This window comes from Temnothorax longispinosus, chromosome 2, assembly GCF_030848805.1.
Source record: "Temnothorax longispinosus isolate EJ_2023e chromosome 2, Tlon_JGU_v1, whole genome shotgun sequence".
Classification (NCBI taxonomy): domain Eukaryota; kingdom Metazoa; phylum Arthropoda; class Insecta; order Hymenoptera; family Formicidae; genus Temnothorax; species Temnothorax longispinosus.
The window spans coordinates 23747652-23761765 of NC_092359.1; the positions used below are offsets into that span (position 1 = coordinate 23747652).

Sequence of the window (14114 nt, forward strand, 5' to 3'; positions counted from 1 at the left end):
TCTAAAAATTAAGTCAATACAAAAAATTGGCAACTGTATAGTTTATTATGAAAGTTAATAAAATCCTCTATATAAAAGAACCGAAACAAAGACGAGAAAAAACGTGAAATTAAACAGGAATAAAAACGATACGATACGGTACGTATATGTAAAAGGTTTGGTTAAATAAGTAAAGAATGTAAGCAGAGAGCAGAGCGCTTGAGATTCGTAAGTGCAGGCTGACGTTACCGTGGACCGTAGATGTTACCAAGGGCAACATTTTACTCGGAAACGACAGCGAGTGAAAAAGGCGCGTTGCACCTTTAGAGTATACCTATTACCTACCTACCCTTTTGCGATAAGAGTTTAGAATGTACGAGGTGTGTGTCTATGTTGAATCGCGGGATTTTTTAATTCGTATATTCTTGATTTTGCGAATTTAAATTAGAGATTGAAATCTTTTTAATTCCATGCATCTTTTACGCATATCAGGCATTTGTACACAATCATCGTAGTGCTTACGTGAGTCATGAATGATAATAATTTACGACAATATTTTCTCTAATATCTAGTTAAATGCGATTGATAACGTTGATTGTATGTATGGAAATTTGAAAATTATGTATTTTGTTTATTTTATATTTTCTAATATGCCTGTCATTGGAAAATTATATTATAATTCAATTATATTAATTCTTTCGGTATATAACTAAGTAAATAGAAATTTTGAAAATTTTTACTGTCTTCCTCTTCTCTCTCTCTCTTTCTCATTTTAATTTTAATTTTAATTTTAAATTAATTTTAACTGTATAGTACACGATGCATACACCGAAAAGATAGAGCTCCTTTTTTCATTCATTAAACACACGTTAGTCTCTCTTTATCTAGACCAAATTAAATCTCATTCTTTATTTCTATTATTTTTATGTGATTGTGAAAGCATTTGCTGTCTTATTCTTTACGACTCTGTATTATTGTGGTACGCCGTAATGCTTCGTAACGAGATGAAAAAATCGTAAACTTACCACACTCGACGTTTCATCTCGTTCCGGATGCTAGATGCTAGCTTCTCATCCCCGCATATACGATATACGATATACGATATACGCATCCACGGAGTAATGAATTCGATGCGATACATACTCCAACCTTCAACGTCTGTCTCGACGTCTGTTGACAATTTACACTCGTGATATTGCCGAAACGCTCTAATCTTCGTAAATAATAAACTTTTTCGATTTTTCTCGATATACGAGGCATAAGCACAACACAAGGCACAAGGTATGGTAGTGCACTGGTAGCGCCGCGTGACACCAACTCTTTGAACTAATATATCCCATGCTTGCTGCTTATTTCGCGAGATGGCGTTTCCTGGATGTCGCCAGTCGCCGTCGTCGTCGTCATCGGCACTCGGCCACACTCGGCTGACTCGGCGCACCGTCGCGGTTGCGTCGTCGCGTCGTGTCGGCACGCTTCTTTCAAACGAGCGCGCTAAACTGTCCGAGAAATTCTTTTTTGTATAGTTCCCGTTTCCGATTACAGTAATTAGTCCGCAACTTGGCATTCCGCGGCCCGCGGTCCGTGCGCGTCTCGCGTTTCATGTTTCGTTTAATGTTTCGCGTTTATTTCGCAAAAAGTGCGCGATGTCACATAGTCACATCCAAAGTCCAAAGTTGGTTATTTACGTAGATGTAGAGCGTTTCGGCAATATCCCGAGTGTAAATTGTCAGCGGACCCGGACGTTGGAGGTTGGAGTTCGAGTTGGAGTATGTATCGCACCGAATTCATTACTCCGTGGATGCGTATGCGGGGATGGGAAGCTAGCATCCGGAACGAGATGAAACGTTCGAGTGTGGTAAGTTAACGATTTTTTCATCTCTCGTAACTCGTTACGGAGCATTACGGCATACCACAATATAACGCAGACTACGCAGAGTCGTAGAGAATAAACCTCCGTATTTATATTTATGCCATATGTATCGACAACGAAGGCTATATCTAGCTTTCAAACTTTTAGAGACATCTTAGAAAACATATATGTTCGTTGATTTGTTGTTTCATTATATTATGTAAAAAATGAAAAATGATATAGGATGGATTCGTACACGATAGAGGGATCCACGGGTTATTAAAATCATACTTGAAACATTTATTTAAAACTTTATATACGTGTAAAAGGCTACATGTGTGTAAATGAATTATATGAAGTTAATAAATGTGGATATAAGGTGATAAATTAATAATAAGGCAGAGCCATCGACCGAGCGACACTCGACGACGTATTTCGATAATCGCAAGCGAGAGGAGAGACGTCGAATCGGCGTCGCCGGCGCGAGATCGGCGTATGATCGTTTGCACGGAGACGACGTAATTCCCTTCGATCCGAGTAAACCGCGATGTGATCGCACGAAGCCGAGTTTCATTTGGGCGAGGATACACGAGGAGGACAAACGTCACGTCGTGCCAATGACTGCTAATCACTGGTACGGTCGACCGAATAGAGTCCAAATCGATTATCCCGACATGAGATTTGCTCGATCGAGCAAAACCAGGGATTTCTATAGTCGGAACCATCTCATTCTGACACCTGACCCCTGACCCCTGACACCTGATAGATTGGAACGAGAAGCTCTCTAACAATAAATTGTATACCCACATTTTCATTTCGAGACAAAAAATACAGATGGAAGATGAATAAAAAAATCATTAGCAAAAAATTAATTTGTAGCATATGAAAAACGTGTTTACTCCGTTTTATTTTCTTATTGACGTTATTTCTACTACCATTGCTATCGTAGTTTTATTAAACGAATAACGAGTCTACGTGATTTTATTCAAGCAAAAAATGCCGCGACTTGACTGTTTCTTGTTTTCGAACCTGGAACTGGAAGACGTCCATTGTATGGAATTTTATGCGCGTTTAAAGTTCGCTCAAAGTTTTGCTCACGCTTGATTAAAATTAAAGCAAGTTTCGAAGACACGATAAATGAACATTTGACATATAGGACAGAATACGCTAACGCACGTGCCAATTAATATTAGCATGCTGCGTGGTGTTTTCAAACATTGGATAAACGGGTAACAATATTGACAATGTATAGGATTTGTCCGGGAGCACAACAGGTAAAATGAAAGTATATATGGTGCCGTAAACCGCGTGGTATCGCGCGTACCCGATTTACAGACTACGATACACAAAGTTTTTTATCAATGAATTATTTTTGTTGCGGCACGATAAATATTTTTCTACCTTGACAAGGAAATCCTGTAACATTTATATTATTCAAAATAAATTTAACGTGGGCCACTTTTAATCTGTAAGAACTAAAAGAATTATTTTGCGATTCATGCGTATCTAATCTAATTGACAGGCAATTTATTATTGCTATATTTTATTTTGTATTGAAAGTTTGGTATTAGCAATGCGAGATACTCTGTTGTTTTTATTATACAGTATACTTAGAGAATATTTTATATAAAAAATTTTTATCTTTAAAACTAAATAGTTTTAGTCTTTGAGACGATATCTTTTCTATTTTTTTCTCTCTCTCTCTCTCTCTCTTATTGCATGCTGAGAGGAGTACAGTGTTTACTATCAGGATTTATTCCTCAGATCAGTAAAAAGGATTTTATGTACATAAAAATAAAGTACAGATATTATCATAAAATTGCTTTTAAGACTTAATAGTATCGCATCGATCGCCTAGTTTATAAATTCGATGCCTTTAAAATTATCTTGTATTCGTCGCGAATATTTTTCTCAAGCGTCGCCGCAGAGATTCTTAATATTGTGCAAAAATCTTCAGATTTGCAAATAGCTTATGTTTATTATCGATATTGGTAGCTAATACGAATACGCTATCAACAATGCATAATAATTTTTACACCTTTAATAGCAATTTAAGATTTAAACACATTTTTTTTTACATTTGATCGAAACAATTGCATCTCGTGTTTTTCCAAGCTATTTGTGCTTGGACATCTCTTGCGTCCCTAGGCATTTCTGTTTTCTTTACCGTATGCCGTATGATATCGTGGAAGTGAGGTTGATACCGGGATTGCTTTACTTCTGAATACTCAAAAGGAAATGCCACGGAAAAAGAGAGGGAGAGGCAGAGGGAGGGGAAGGGGAAGGGGAAGGTGCACGTATACAGACACGTATAAATTTCCGTTCTCGGCTCGCAACTCGGCATCGAGTTTCATGCGAAATGTCGCGAGATCTTTGAAACTCAAGACTCGGAAAGTGCGCCGACTTCAGCCCCGGCGACGTTTGTCAGAAAGAAATTTTTCTTTACCGCCGTTTATACATGTCGCGGGAATAACACCGGGGATTTAACGTTGCACTCTTCTGTATGATATGCGAACAATCGTCGTCGTAGCTTTCGACGCTTAAACGCTAGACCATTAAACATATAACGTACCACCCGACATCGCTTTATCACGGCGATAGATCAGTTATCTGAAAGAGTCTTTGCATATTTTAAAGCAAGCGTTTCTTAGACAGCGTGATTACATGTTCGTGTAGATGTGAAGGACGATGCAATCGAATAAATAATAGACAGTAGTATCCATTAGATCGATATAAAACTCGCGGAACTTTGTCTAGGACGGAGGTATAATCGTAGGCGACGTGAGTTTTAAATTTATGATCGAATATGAATGCAGAGCTTGGTGCATCGGTATATATACTTTTCTCACGAAAGCGCATTTTATTACAGTGCAATTTGGAAAAAATATAATTTGGGTTGTTCGAAAAAGGAGATTTGCTGTGCAAGCGAATCATGTTAACTACTTACAATTAGTATTAAAGGTGGAGATGAAAGAGGGCGACTTTCCACGAATTGCTAATCACTACTGAAGACTGCGCAAATTTATGTGCATTAATGGGCGTCGACATTACTTCTACTATAGATAGTTAAATCATTAGAGATACGAGCAATGTGACATCTGTTGGCAAATCGTTGTTTATTTCCGACTCGTTAATTAAAAGTCTAATTAGTACTACGTCAATTAATGAGAATTCCACTTTTGCTGGGCTCTACATAGCCGTTCGCTCAGAAAAAGGAAAATGTTGACGACGTTTTCGTGGCACTGGGTGACGACCAGCAATTAGAGACTTCTCGTGACCTGTTTTTTGTCATTATTTATTTATACGATGTAATGTACAATTTTTCAAGCAAGAGAGACTTGAAGCGAATTTAATCTCTTAACAACGTTGAAATCATAAAACTTTAAAAAAGTTATAACGTTTTGGGATTTTTTGGGAATACACATTCTTGCTATTAAAACAGTTTTTAAAGCATTAGACAAAATTAATTATAGTTTAATATATATAATTATTTGGCCAACAATATTTAAAAATGTAATTTCTGATTAAATTTTTTACTCTTTGTCGCAGTAAAATTGAGGACAATTTTATGGTAGGCGAAAACCGTACGCTGTGAGAAAAACCTTATTAGAGGTAAATTAAAATTGGTTTCTCTATCATATACATTGATATTAGCGGGCTCGTCTCCGTTCCTAGCTTCAGGACGCAGTTAATCGAATTACCTTTGGTACCGTAAAGTAACGAACCCGAAAGGGGAGGGGGCTATATAGTGTGTGTGACCCCATTAATAGTTGCTTTCGAGAAGTTAGATACGTTCACAGTAAGGAATAAATTTTGACGGTTACGATGAGGCTCATCAAGTTTCTCCTTCGAATTGTTTTATAGCACCCGACGGACTTTAACGGTTTCTTTGCCTGGCCTATTATGCTTATATCCTCTCGTTCCTTCCTCCATCCTTCAGTCGCAAAACAATCATGCGTAAGTATACGTACAATATACGTCACGCGTTACCGATTACACGCGGCGATGAAATCGAGCCGCGTGTAATTTTATTAAGCGGTGTGTGTATATATGTATATACTTTAGCGGGTTATGTAACACACATAATTAACGTTAACAGATCTATTTTCCCAAACCTGTTTAGCTGGCGCGTCGTTGACGTTAATTAGTGGTCGTGCAAGTTTCGTGCGGATTAATTGTTAACAATAATATATGTATGTATGCGCGCATACACGTAATAATCTAAAGTTGCGTTTTCGATGTTTCGACGATAGTGAAACTACATATAATCTAAAGTTTGTTACTCGATGAGTCGATTATAACCGCAATATGCAAATATCTCCATGATTTTAAATTCGCATATTTCCATAAAATCCAGAAATCCACTGATAATTAATTACCATAACAACTGTTCGCCGTGGCGCGAGGTACATCTCAAGATAAATACTGTAAGCCGCAAGTATTCGGGCTTCATCCCACAACATTTTTCTCGAGTCGACCGCACTCGGTGCAGTGGCGTCAGTAAATTTCCGGTACGCAGACACGTTATCGCGATATACGAATGTTATTTGCTCGGAACGGCACATTATCATATAATTCGTTTTCTCATCACATTGCTAAAGTATATCGGACAGATTTATAGTGTTGACACATAAATTATATCAATCCGTTTGAGATATTTATTACTGTGTCAACTGATGTCTGCCGAGCTGTCTATTTGCAATCTATAAACTTTTGTACGAAGATAGTATGTTAAATATTTGCGGAGGTATCTCTCGCTAAGTTTATGAAAACAACTTTATTTTCTGTTACGATCACGTGAGAGTTAGGTACGATATAAATTCGGTGTACAGTCGTCAATGTTGCCTAATAGACCAGACAAGCGCGGCGATACGGTATGGCGGCGATAAATGTCGACAAGACGTGCTCCGTATTATCGATTTCTTCGCAGAATCGTCAGGAAACGTCTCTTTTGAACGATTGTGACATTAATAAAATATTGGAACGTAAATTTGGTAGTGATAACTCTCGACTTGTCGACTGGAAGTTGGAGCCTCTTGACAGAACGGACGGTTTCCTCGGCCAATATTATCATCTTCGCATTATGGCGCGGATTGACGGCAAAATGCAAAGTTTGCAGTTCTTCGCCAAAGCTCCACCGCCGGATCACAGTTCGCAGTTCGAATTTTTGCAACGATTTGACACGTTCAACAAAGAGATCACCGTTTATACGGATTTGATGCCGCGGATGGGTGCGGGTGGACCCCCAAAGTGGACGGTAGAGTGTTACCTTTGCAAACGAAACCTCATAATCGTTCTAGAGGATGCGTCGATAGATGGTTATGCTACGTTGAACAAATACGTGCCGTTCGACAAAGAGCACTGCGTTTGGCTACTGAGAACTCTTTCAAGGCTCCACTCGAGGTCTTTGCTGCTGGACGAGAGACTTCGTCGGGAGAGCGGTCGGACCATCTCCGATCTTTATGGACAACTGCTGAACGAGGTACTCTTTGTGGACGAGGACGACAGATCGGAAAAACTCCTCACCTCCGGTGTTACAGGCCTCTGTGCTGCGATCGATCTTATCGAAGAATTTGACGATAAGGAGAAGATTGTTGTTAAGCGACGAATTACTGAATGGTCTCGAAAAATTTCACGATTATTGGCTCCATCGAGGGAGCATAGAAATGTTATTTGTCATCGCGACATTTGGGCAAACAATATAATGTTCCGACATGATTTGGCCGGCAATACAAATGGCTGTTACATAATAGACTGGCAGTTTCTTCGTTATTGTCCTCCGGCTATCGATTTTGTATGCTGTCTGTATTTAATCACTGATCGAAATATTAGAGATCGTCATTTTGATTTTTTTGCCAGAATTTATCACGATTCATTCGCTCAGGGTCTGGCAGAGGAAGGTCTCGATGTGGAGAATTATTTATCCTGGACGGCATTCCGGAAGAGTTACACAGAGGCGCAAGACATAGCACTTGTTTATGCTGCGCTCAATCTGCAAATAATGCTATTATCCAGTGAGGCAACTACGGATTTCTGCAACTCGACCGAAAAACTTGAGCAAGCTTTGTACGGGGACGGACGAGCGGAACTCGTGCGCTATCAATTCGAGAAGGAGCCGGCGTATAAGTCGCGTATCTTTGAGATTATACATGAAATCAAGAATCGTCTGCCCGAATATCCGCCGAATCTGTAATTTTCGTAGACTGTGAGATACGACATATTCAGAAGCGTGTGGTCGTTGGTATCTGCTTTACGATCTGTGATAAAAGATTGGAATCGTGCCAAGTACGAACCTATCGTCGCGCGTCGGTGCTTTATTTACAATTTTTGATTGCTCGTAAGTTTCGAGAATCGTATCGTTATATTATTGAGAAGAAATGTGCCCGTTCAATTAGAATGAAGGATTTTATACATGCAACATGTTAAGTTTATTATATATAAATTTTTTTTCTTTATCTTTTAGGTAATCGTTTATTGGGCCAATTAATTACTTGAAGAAATTACTTATTGTTGACACACATTTTCATTTTATGCATAATATAGAAGAATATTTATATGTGACTTTTCAGTTATGAAATTAAAATCTATTTTTCTATGAAAAGTATCTCGAGAGAAGTAATGTATGTACGTCAAAAATATAAAAGATCTTAGGTCTCGAGATAGTTTGACATTGAAACATATATTGGATGGGCAAAGAAATATTGGAATCTCTGCTTTTCAGTTATAATTGATGATGGAGAAATGTTTCTGATGCAAATGGACGTATAAAAGCTTTCCCATGGGAATTTTATTTTACTCATTTTTCAAGTGCCATCATTACGTCTCGTTTCTCCTTCTTGAGAGTTTTTCTTCAACTGCATATTCATTAATGTATTAGTAAAATAAGTAGAGTACTACGTTCCATTTTTATTTAAATATAATTTTGCAATTTTTTTCTCTATAGTCGAGTATTGCATATTTAGTTCATTAAAGAGAATAATTATTTTCCTTCGATTGCCTTATACATACATACATATATATGTGTGTCTTTCTTCGATTATATTAATATTTATTCAACGCACGGTCATTCAAAAAACTAATTTTATGGTTAAAACCGTCGTGTGACATAGCACTTTGCAAACTTAAACGAAACCATTATTCCGTATTACATCAATGTCTCTTGAACTAACTTTGTCGTGAAAAGAAAAAGGGATTACGCTGCGTAATAAACTTTAGAGCAGTCAGCTAAAAAAGGAAGGGTGAGAAAAGGAAAATCTAGTATTTAAAATAAATGTATGTTATTGGCATTATACGTTTACATAAAAAATATATATTTATATATATAAGAGAGAGAGAGAGAGAGAGAGAGAGATTTTTAATTGGTTTGCTAATTTAGGTTTATGCATATCGCATGTTAAAGAGAGTGTCTTATAATTATCTAGAGAAACAACAGCTGAGTATCTCATTTAAATTTGTTAAATAATCTGAAGGAAAACGTGATTTTATACACATAATAAAAATTGTACGAAACCTTACTGCAGATTATTTTCTAAAAATTATATAGAACGTTTATAAAAGACATTACCAAGTTTTGTATAGTATAATAATCAATAATTTTTTTTATATATAACAAGATTTTTTAACGGCGAAGTCGTTCGTGAGACCAATGATACTCGCGAAGTATATCTTGGCGATAAAATGATGAAGAACAGCCAGACTTAATGACCCGTGACGCTATATCGAATTAAAGCGGAAGTTCCTTTTATTGCCGGCTATTTAAAGCGCACATAATCACCCTCGCGATGTACTAATGATATACCTACTTGCCGGCATAAACTGTCCCAACCGTCTACGAGATAGATATTTAGAGATTGCAAATAGTTATTGCGTTGACTATAGCTCAATTGACTATATAGTCGTGATAACTTGCTGAATGCGGATTAAACTTGGATCTATCTCGTTGATTTTCACTCGACGGCCCACGAAGCCGCCGTCTATCTAGAATAGTGTTATGATTTCATTATACGTAGCAATGTGCATCTCTCTTTAACGTTGTGATATAAAGAACTCGATAATCTTTTATAGTAGAAATAATCGCGGGAATGTGTTAACTACCGCATCCGTTATGTGAATTTTGCTGTGAATCAATCTTTTGTAATGTCCATCTAAATTGGTAATTTTTTTCGCAATACTTTTATTGATCTAAAAATTCTAAACGGATGACTCTCTGGTTGCAAAAATATATAAGTAAAACTTATCCAGCAACCGCCGAATGTTTGTTAGATCTATTCAAACAACTGCTTGAAAGAGAAACCGAGTAAACACTTTCAATCGACAATCAAATAATTCGTCCTGACCGTTGAAATAAACGATGGTGCGAATCGTGTGTAAGGAACTTTCGATTCGACCGTCCATGATATATACATATATTCATCTCTTGGAATACCAGGGTCGCGAACGCGCTGTTTATGCGAAATCCTGTGGCTCGTGGTGGCGAGAACGGAGAGCGCAGGCGTCCGGAGTCCTGTGGCGGCAAGCGAAGTCCGATTTTCTCTAGTGTCGCGTCAACTGCCGCTGGAGAGTCGTGTGCATCGCACCCTGCCAGCTGTGCTTAACAACCCCTTCTTTGCGTGGCTTTACCACGTTCACTATTTTTCGTTAAAAGTTAAGTCCGGAATTAATAAGTACTTTCGAGATGTGCCGAATTTACATTGCGTGGAAAATCGCGCGTACACGTGAGCCTTAAATGCTTTCCTAACATCGTGTTTACTTAAAATTAGTGTAATGAATCTCTTCTCGCGCCTTTTTGCTTCTGTATGCTAGAATGAATGTATCATCGTGACACCTCGAGATAATTAATTCGAGATTGGAAAGGCTCAATCTAACGATGACAATCTTCTCGTGATCGTGAGATCGGAGCAGAATTTTCGATTTACATATAAGGGGCCGTGAATGAGAGTGCACGATCGGAAAGGCGAGCATTGTGCGTGCGTTTTGTAGGAACGCGATCGTTCAATGTGACTGGCGGGCTAGATCTCGCGTGGTGGCGATTTCGTTCGAAAAGCGTTCATCCTAAGCGCGTCCCATTTCCGGTCGTTTGCCGTTCGGAAACGTGACGTATTTGCGAAGAAGTGCATCGATCATGAATTGGTGCGACGTGCAAGCTTACGCGGATTCGGTCGACAAGTCGTCCGCACGTCGAGGAATGTTCGCATCGGACGCCAAAGCATGAGGGACGACGCATTGACGTAATGGTGAGCTCAACAACGGTATCATTTCCGCATCTATATTAACGCGTTATCCAATTCGTTAATAAAGACCGGCAAATATCTATAAAGATAGATGTGTCGGAACACTTGCAACAAAAATTTCTTATTTGAAACAACCGACAGACAAATTTAATTTTGCAAATGGTGCTATCTCGTTTGTTGCGAATGTTTTCAAGCGTAAGATGTCGATGCTGACGGGTACGTAATAAATTATTAATCATACGCGAGAGAAAAATTGTACGTTGCGCAAAATTCATATTATAAAACTATAGGTTGAAAAACATGCTATATACAATTTACATAATATGAATTGCTATCGCACGACAGTCATTTTCGCGTCGAAGGAATCGACCTTTTTATTGGAGTGCGCGGAAGGATAGAAAATGGCGTGAGTTTCGGAGCCATCAGCCATTAATGGCACGTGTCGAGGCACGCAATCTACATACCTAAGTATGTACATAGGCGACGCTGAGCACAATGGAGATCCGCGATTTCATATTCTGTGTTATTACGACTTTATATACACGCATTATCAGATAGTAATCGTGTGTGATTGATTCGACTATAATTATTCGATCGATCACACATACGTGGAACATACATGGAACAACATTTATATTATTTGAGAGGTAAACTATATTTTATATTTTTAATAATATCGACACTTTAGTTATAGGTATACATGATAATTTAATTGCGGGGAACTAGAGAGTTTTTTAACATTTAGATATTTAAACTATTAAAAAATCGATATTTTTTAATCATATGTTGTATTATATGAAAGGTTTATACTTTCTATATTCAAATAACCGCACAATTTACTTTAAAACATGTTTGACTTATTTACAAACGTTATTTACAAATTTTTTATATTGTAGCGCGTGATATTATAATTTTATCTATTTGCCATTAAAATACTTAAATATATTTTTTGTATGTAAAATATGTATGTCAGGTATGCCGTATTTACCTTAATTACATATTTTTTAAAGAATTTATGATCAATGCTTTCAAAAATTTGGGCTCTAGTTTTTGTGCCATATTCTTCAATGACGAGAAGTTATTTTGGTTTCGTTATTCCTTGACGATTTAATAAAATAACGCATGCTTTCGATACTTTATTGCGGTCCATATACGTAGCGTTGAATTGGCAAGTTTTAAGCTTTCAAAGCAAGAGATTCGGCCGTCAAGCAAACAGAGAATATCTCTTGCCGACAATGATTTATTCGACGTTCACAGAATGACAGCGGGTGACATTCGTGTACGCCCTGTACGCCCGATACGCGTGCGACGTATGCGTTCAAACACGTGACGGGGATCACCATGAGCCCTGACACTCGTTGCACGACTGACTTTACAAACGCGGTGTACATGGTACGAAGTTCACAATTTACTTTGATATATATATCTTTCGCCTAAAACATCTTCTCTCATATTTTTTGCATCAACAAATTTTTCGGAGATATCGTTTAAGTTCGTTTTAAATAATGTATAAATACATGTATATAGCTAATATTTTTACTAACAATAAGACAAAGAGGTGACTATAGCGTGTATTTTCATTTACGACTGAACATAATTAAACGTGTAGAAATTGCTTAATAATCCTAACCCCTTGTCAGGCAAAGCTGTGTCAATTTACCCCGATGTCTCATATCCACGAATAGGTTACGTGACGCATTAGACTTCATACACATATAGAACATATGCATGCCTGGTTCGAGATAAACCGCTGCGAGCTAATGGCATTAAAATGTCTCGCGACTAATTCCCTTTTGGATGTGTATGGCATAACTGTATTTCAATTCAGATACACACATACACACACACACACATACACATTTATATATACATAGTTCGACCTTACGAAACGACAGAAGCGAAACGTGACAAGTAAAACAGTTGTAATGTTCGAAATAGCAATGTCACTTTTACAAACTGCGAGATTTTATTTACACTTTTATGCGCGTAGTCTCGTAGTCTCATACGGAGATTGCATTATCAGTCACGCTGACGCGTGTAAACCGATTTCGTTGGCATGCATGTTTCGAAGGTTGCATGTGCATTTACGACCGTCGCACGCGCTACAAACATTAGAGCTTGCGATATACCTACATTTCTTGGAGATATGAGCTTGATTCGTATGATGGAGCAAGGCGAAGTCATATACTTTCTCAACTTGCTAATTCTAGTTGCGTACGATTGGTAAATAAGCAAGACACTACTGGCATAAAAGCAGCTATAATGACTGATTAATGATAGATTATGTTAAATTGGGTCCTTTTTGCTTATAAAATTGACTCTTACGTTTTCTTAAATATTTTGAATTATAGCCGCTAAGTTTTATTATATACGTTGTCTACATCTACGTGATACAATATCTAGAAAGCTAAATTTATATGTAAGGTGAATCGCTCGTAGTTGCTTTGGGATCACTATCTAGACGATTGATCCCTTGAGAGAGATCTCGAGATGACATGTATATCTCCTACGATGCGACGTCATGCAATTAGACGTACACAGTTACACACGTGGTCATATCGGTAAACTCTCGAAACCAACATCGGATGGTTCATACGTTAGCGCGATTCAGTTTGAAGCCGTAAATTAACCGTAGCGGCAATTCGCTATGACAAAATCTCTGTGAAATATTTGCCGTCATACCAATTGGCAATTTCAGCGGAGTTTTTTTTTTCGCCGAGAGATATTTTTTATGAGTCATATTTTAAATTTGTTTTCGCGCAGATCCAGTAACTATCACGAAGCGATGTTATCCTTTTCAACTCGTGTAACGTGAAGTGATTATTATATTCATGATCTAACGCAAAATTAGCATCTTGATGAAGTTACGAATGCAAATTATTTTCCTTGACGAGTTAGAGCTTTGAAGTTGTGCGATTTGCCGCTTAGAACTACCACGGAAAGGATTCGATGTACAAAATGATAAAGTTTTCTCTTTTCATTCGTGCTCGAGTCTTTAATATTCTTAGTAACGCGGTGCCGAGAACTGCTGTTGATATTTTTCGCAATATTTCATC

The 14114-nt window shown here is 37.7% G+C and overlaps 3 protein-coding genes across 12 annotated transcripts in view; 2 read left to right on the top strand and 1 right to left on the bottom strand.

The window, feature by feature from the left end:
* The window catches only part of M (zona pellucida domain-containing protein miniature), a 308803-nt gene that overhangs the window by 29410 nt on the left and 265279 nt on the right, over window positions 1-14114 (bottom strand). For 2 of the 7 annotated variants that reach the window (XM_071797779.1, XM_071797786.1), the window contains exon 1: window positions 1005-1260. The exons of the other annotated variants lie outside the window; for them this stretch is intronic. The gene's annotated coding sequence lies outside the window, so the exon portion shown is untranslated. Of the gene's footprint in view, window positions 1-1004; window positions 1261-14114 lie in introns of those variants that run through there. 7 annotated transcript variants of the gene reach the window in all.
* Sol1 overlaps window positions 1-14114 on the top strand; it is a 238388-nt gene that overhangs the window by 3271 nt on the left and 221003 nt on the right. The window contains exon 1 of one of the 4 annotated variants that reach the window (XM_071797774.1): window positions 1419-1834. The exons of 1 other annotated variant lie outside the window; for it this stretch is intronic. In XM_071797774.1, the coding sequence (XP_071653875.1) occupies window positions 1748-1834 (87 nt within the window). In that variant the 5' untranslated portion in view covers window positions 1419-1747. Of the gene's footprint in view, window positions 1-1418; window positions 1835-10349; window positions 11077-14114 lie in introns of those variants that run through there. 2 more of the 4 variants (XM_071797775.1, XM_071797776.1) reach the window with 2 other exon arrangements.
* Window positions 6689-9342, top strand: LOC139825227 (uncharacterized). Its single transcript, XM_071797790.1, has one exon. The coding sequence runs from the start codon at window positions 6705-6707 to the stop codon at window positions 8019-8021; it is 1317 nt and encodes a 438-aa protein (XP_071653891.1). The 5' UTR covers window positions 6689-6704; the 3' UTR covers window positions 8022-9342.

What these genes read in the sequence shown, in the direction of transcription:
- LOC139825227 (XM_071797790.1), top strand. Translation starts at nt 6,705, where the DNA reads ATGGCGGCGATAAATGTCGACAAGACGTGCTCCGTATTATCGATTTCT.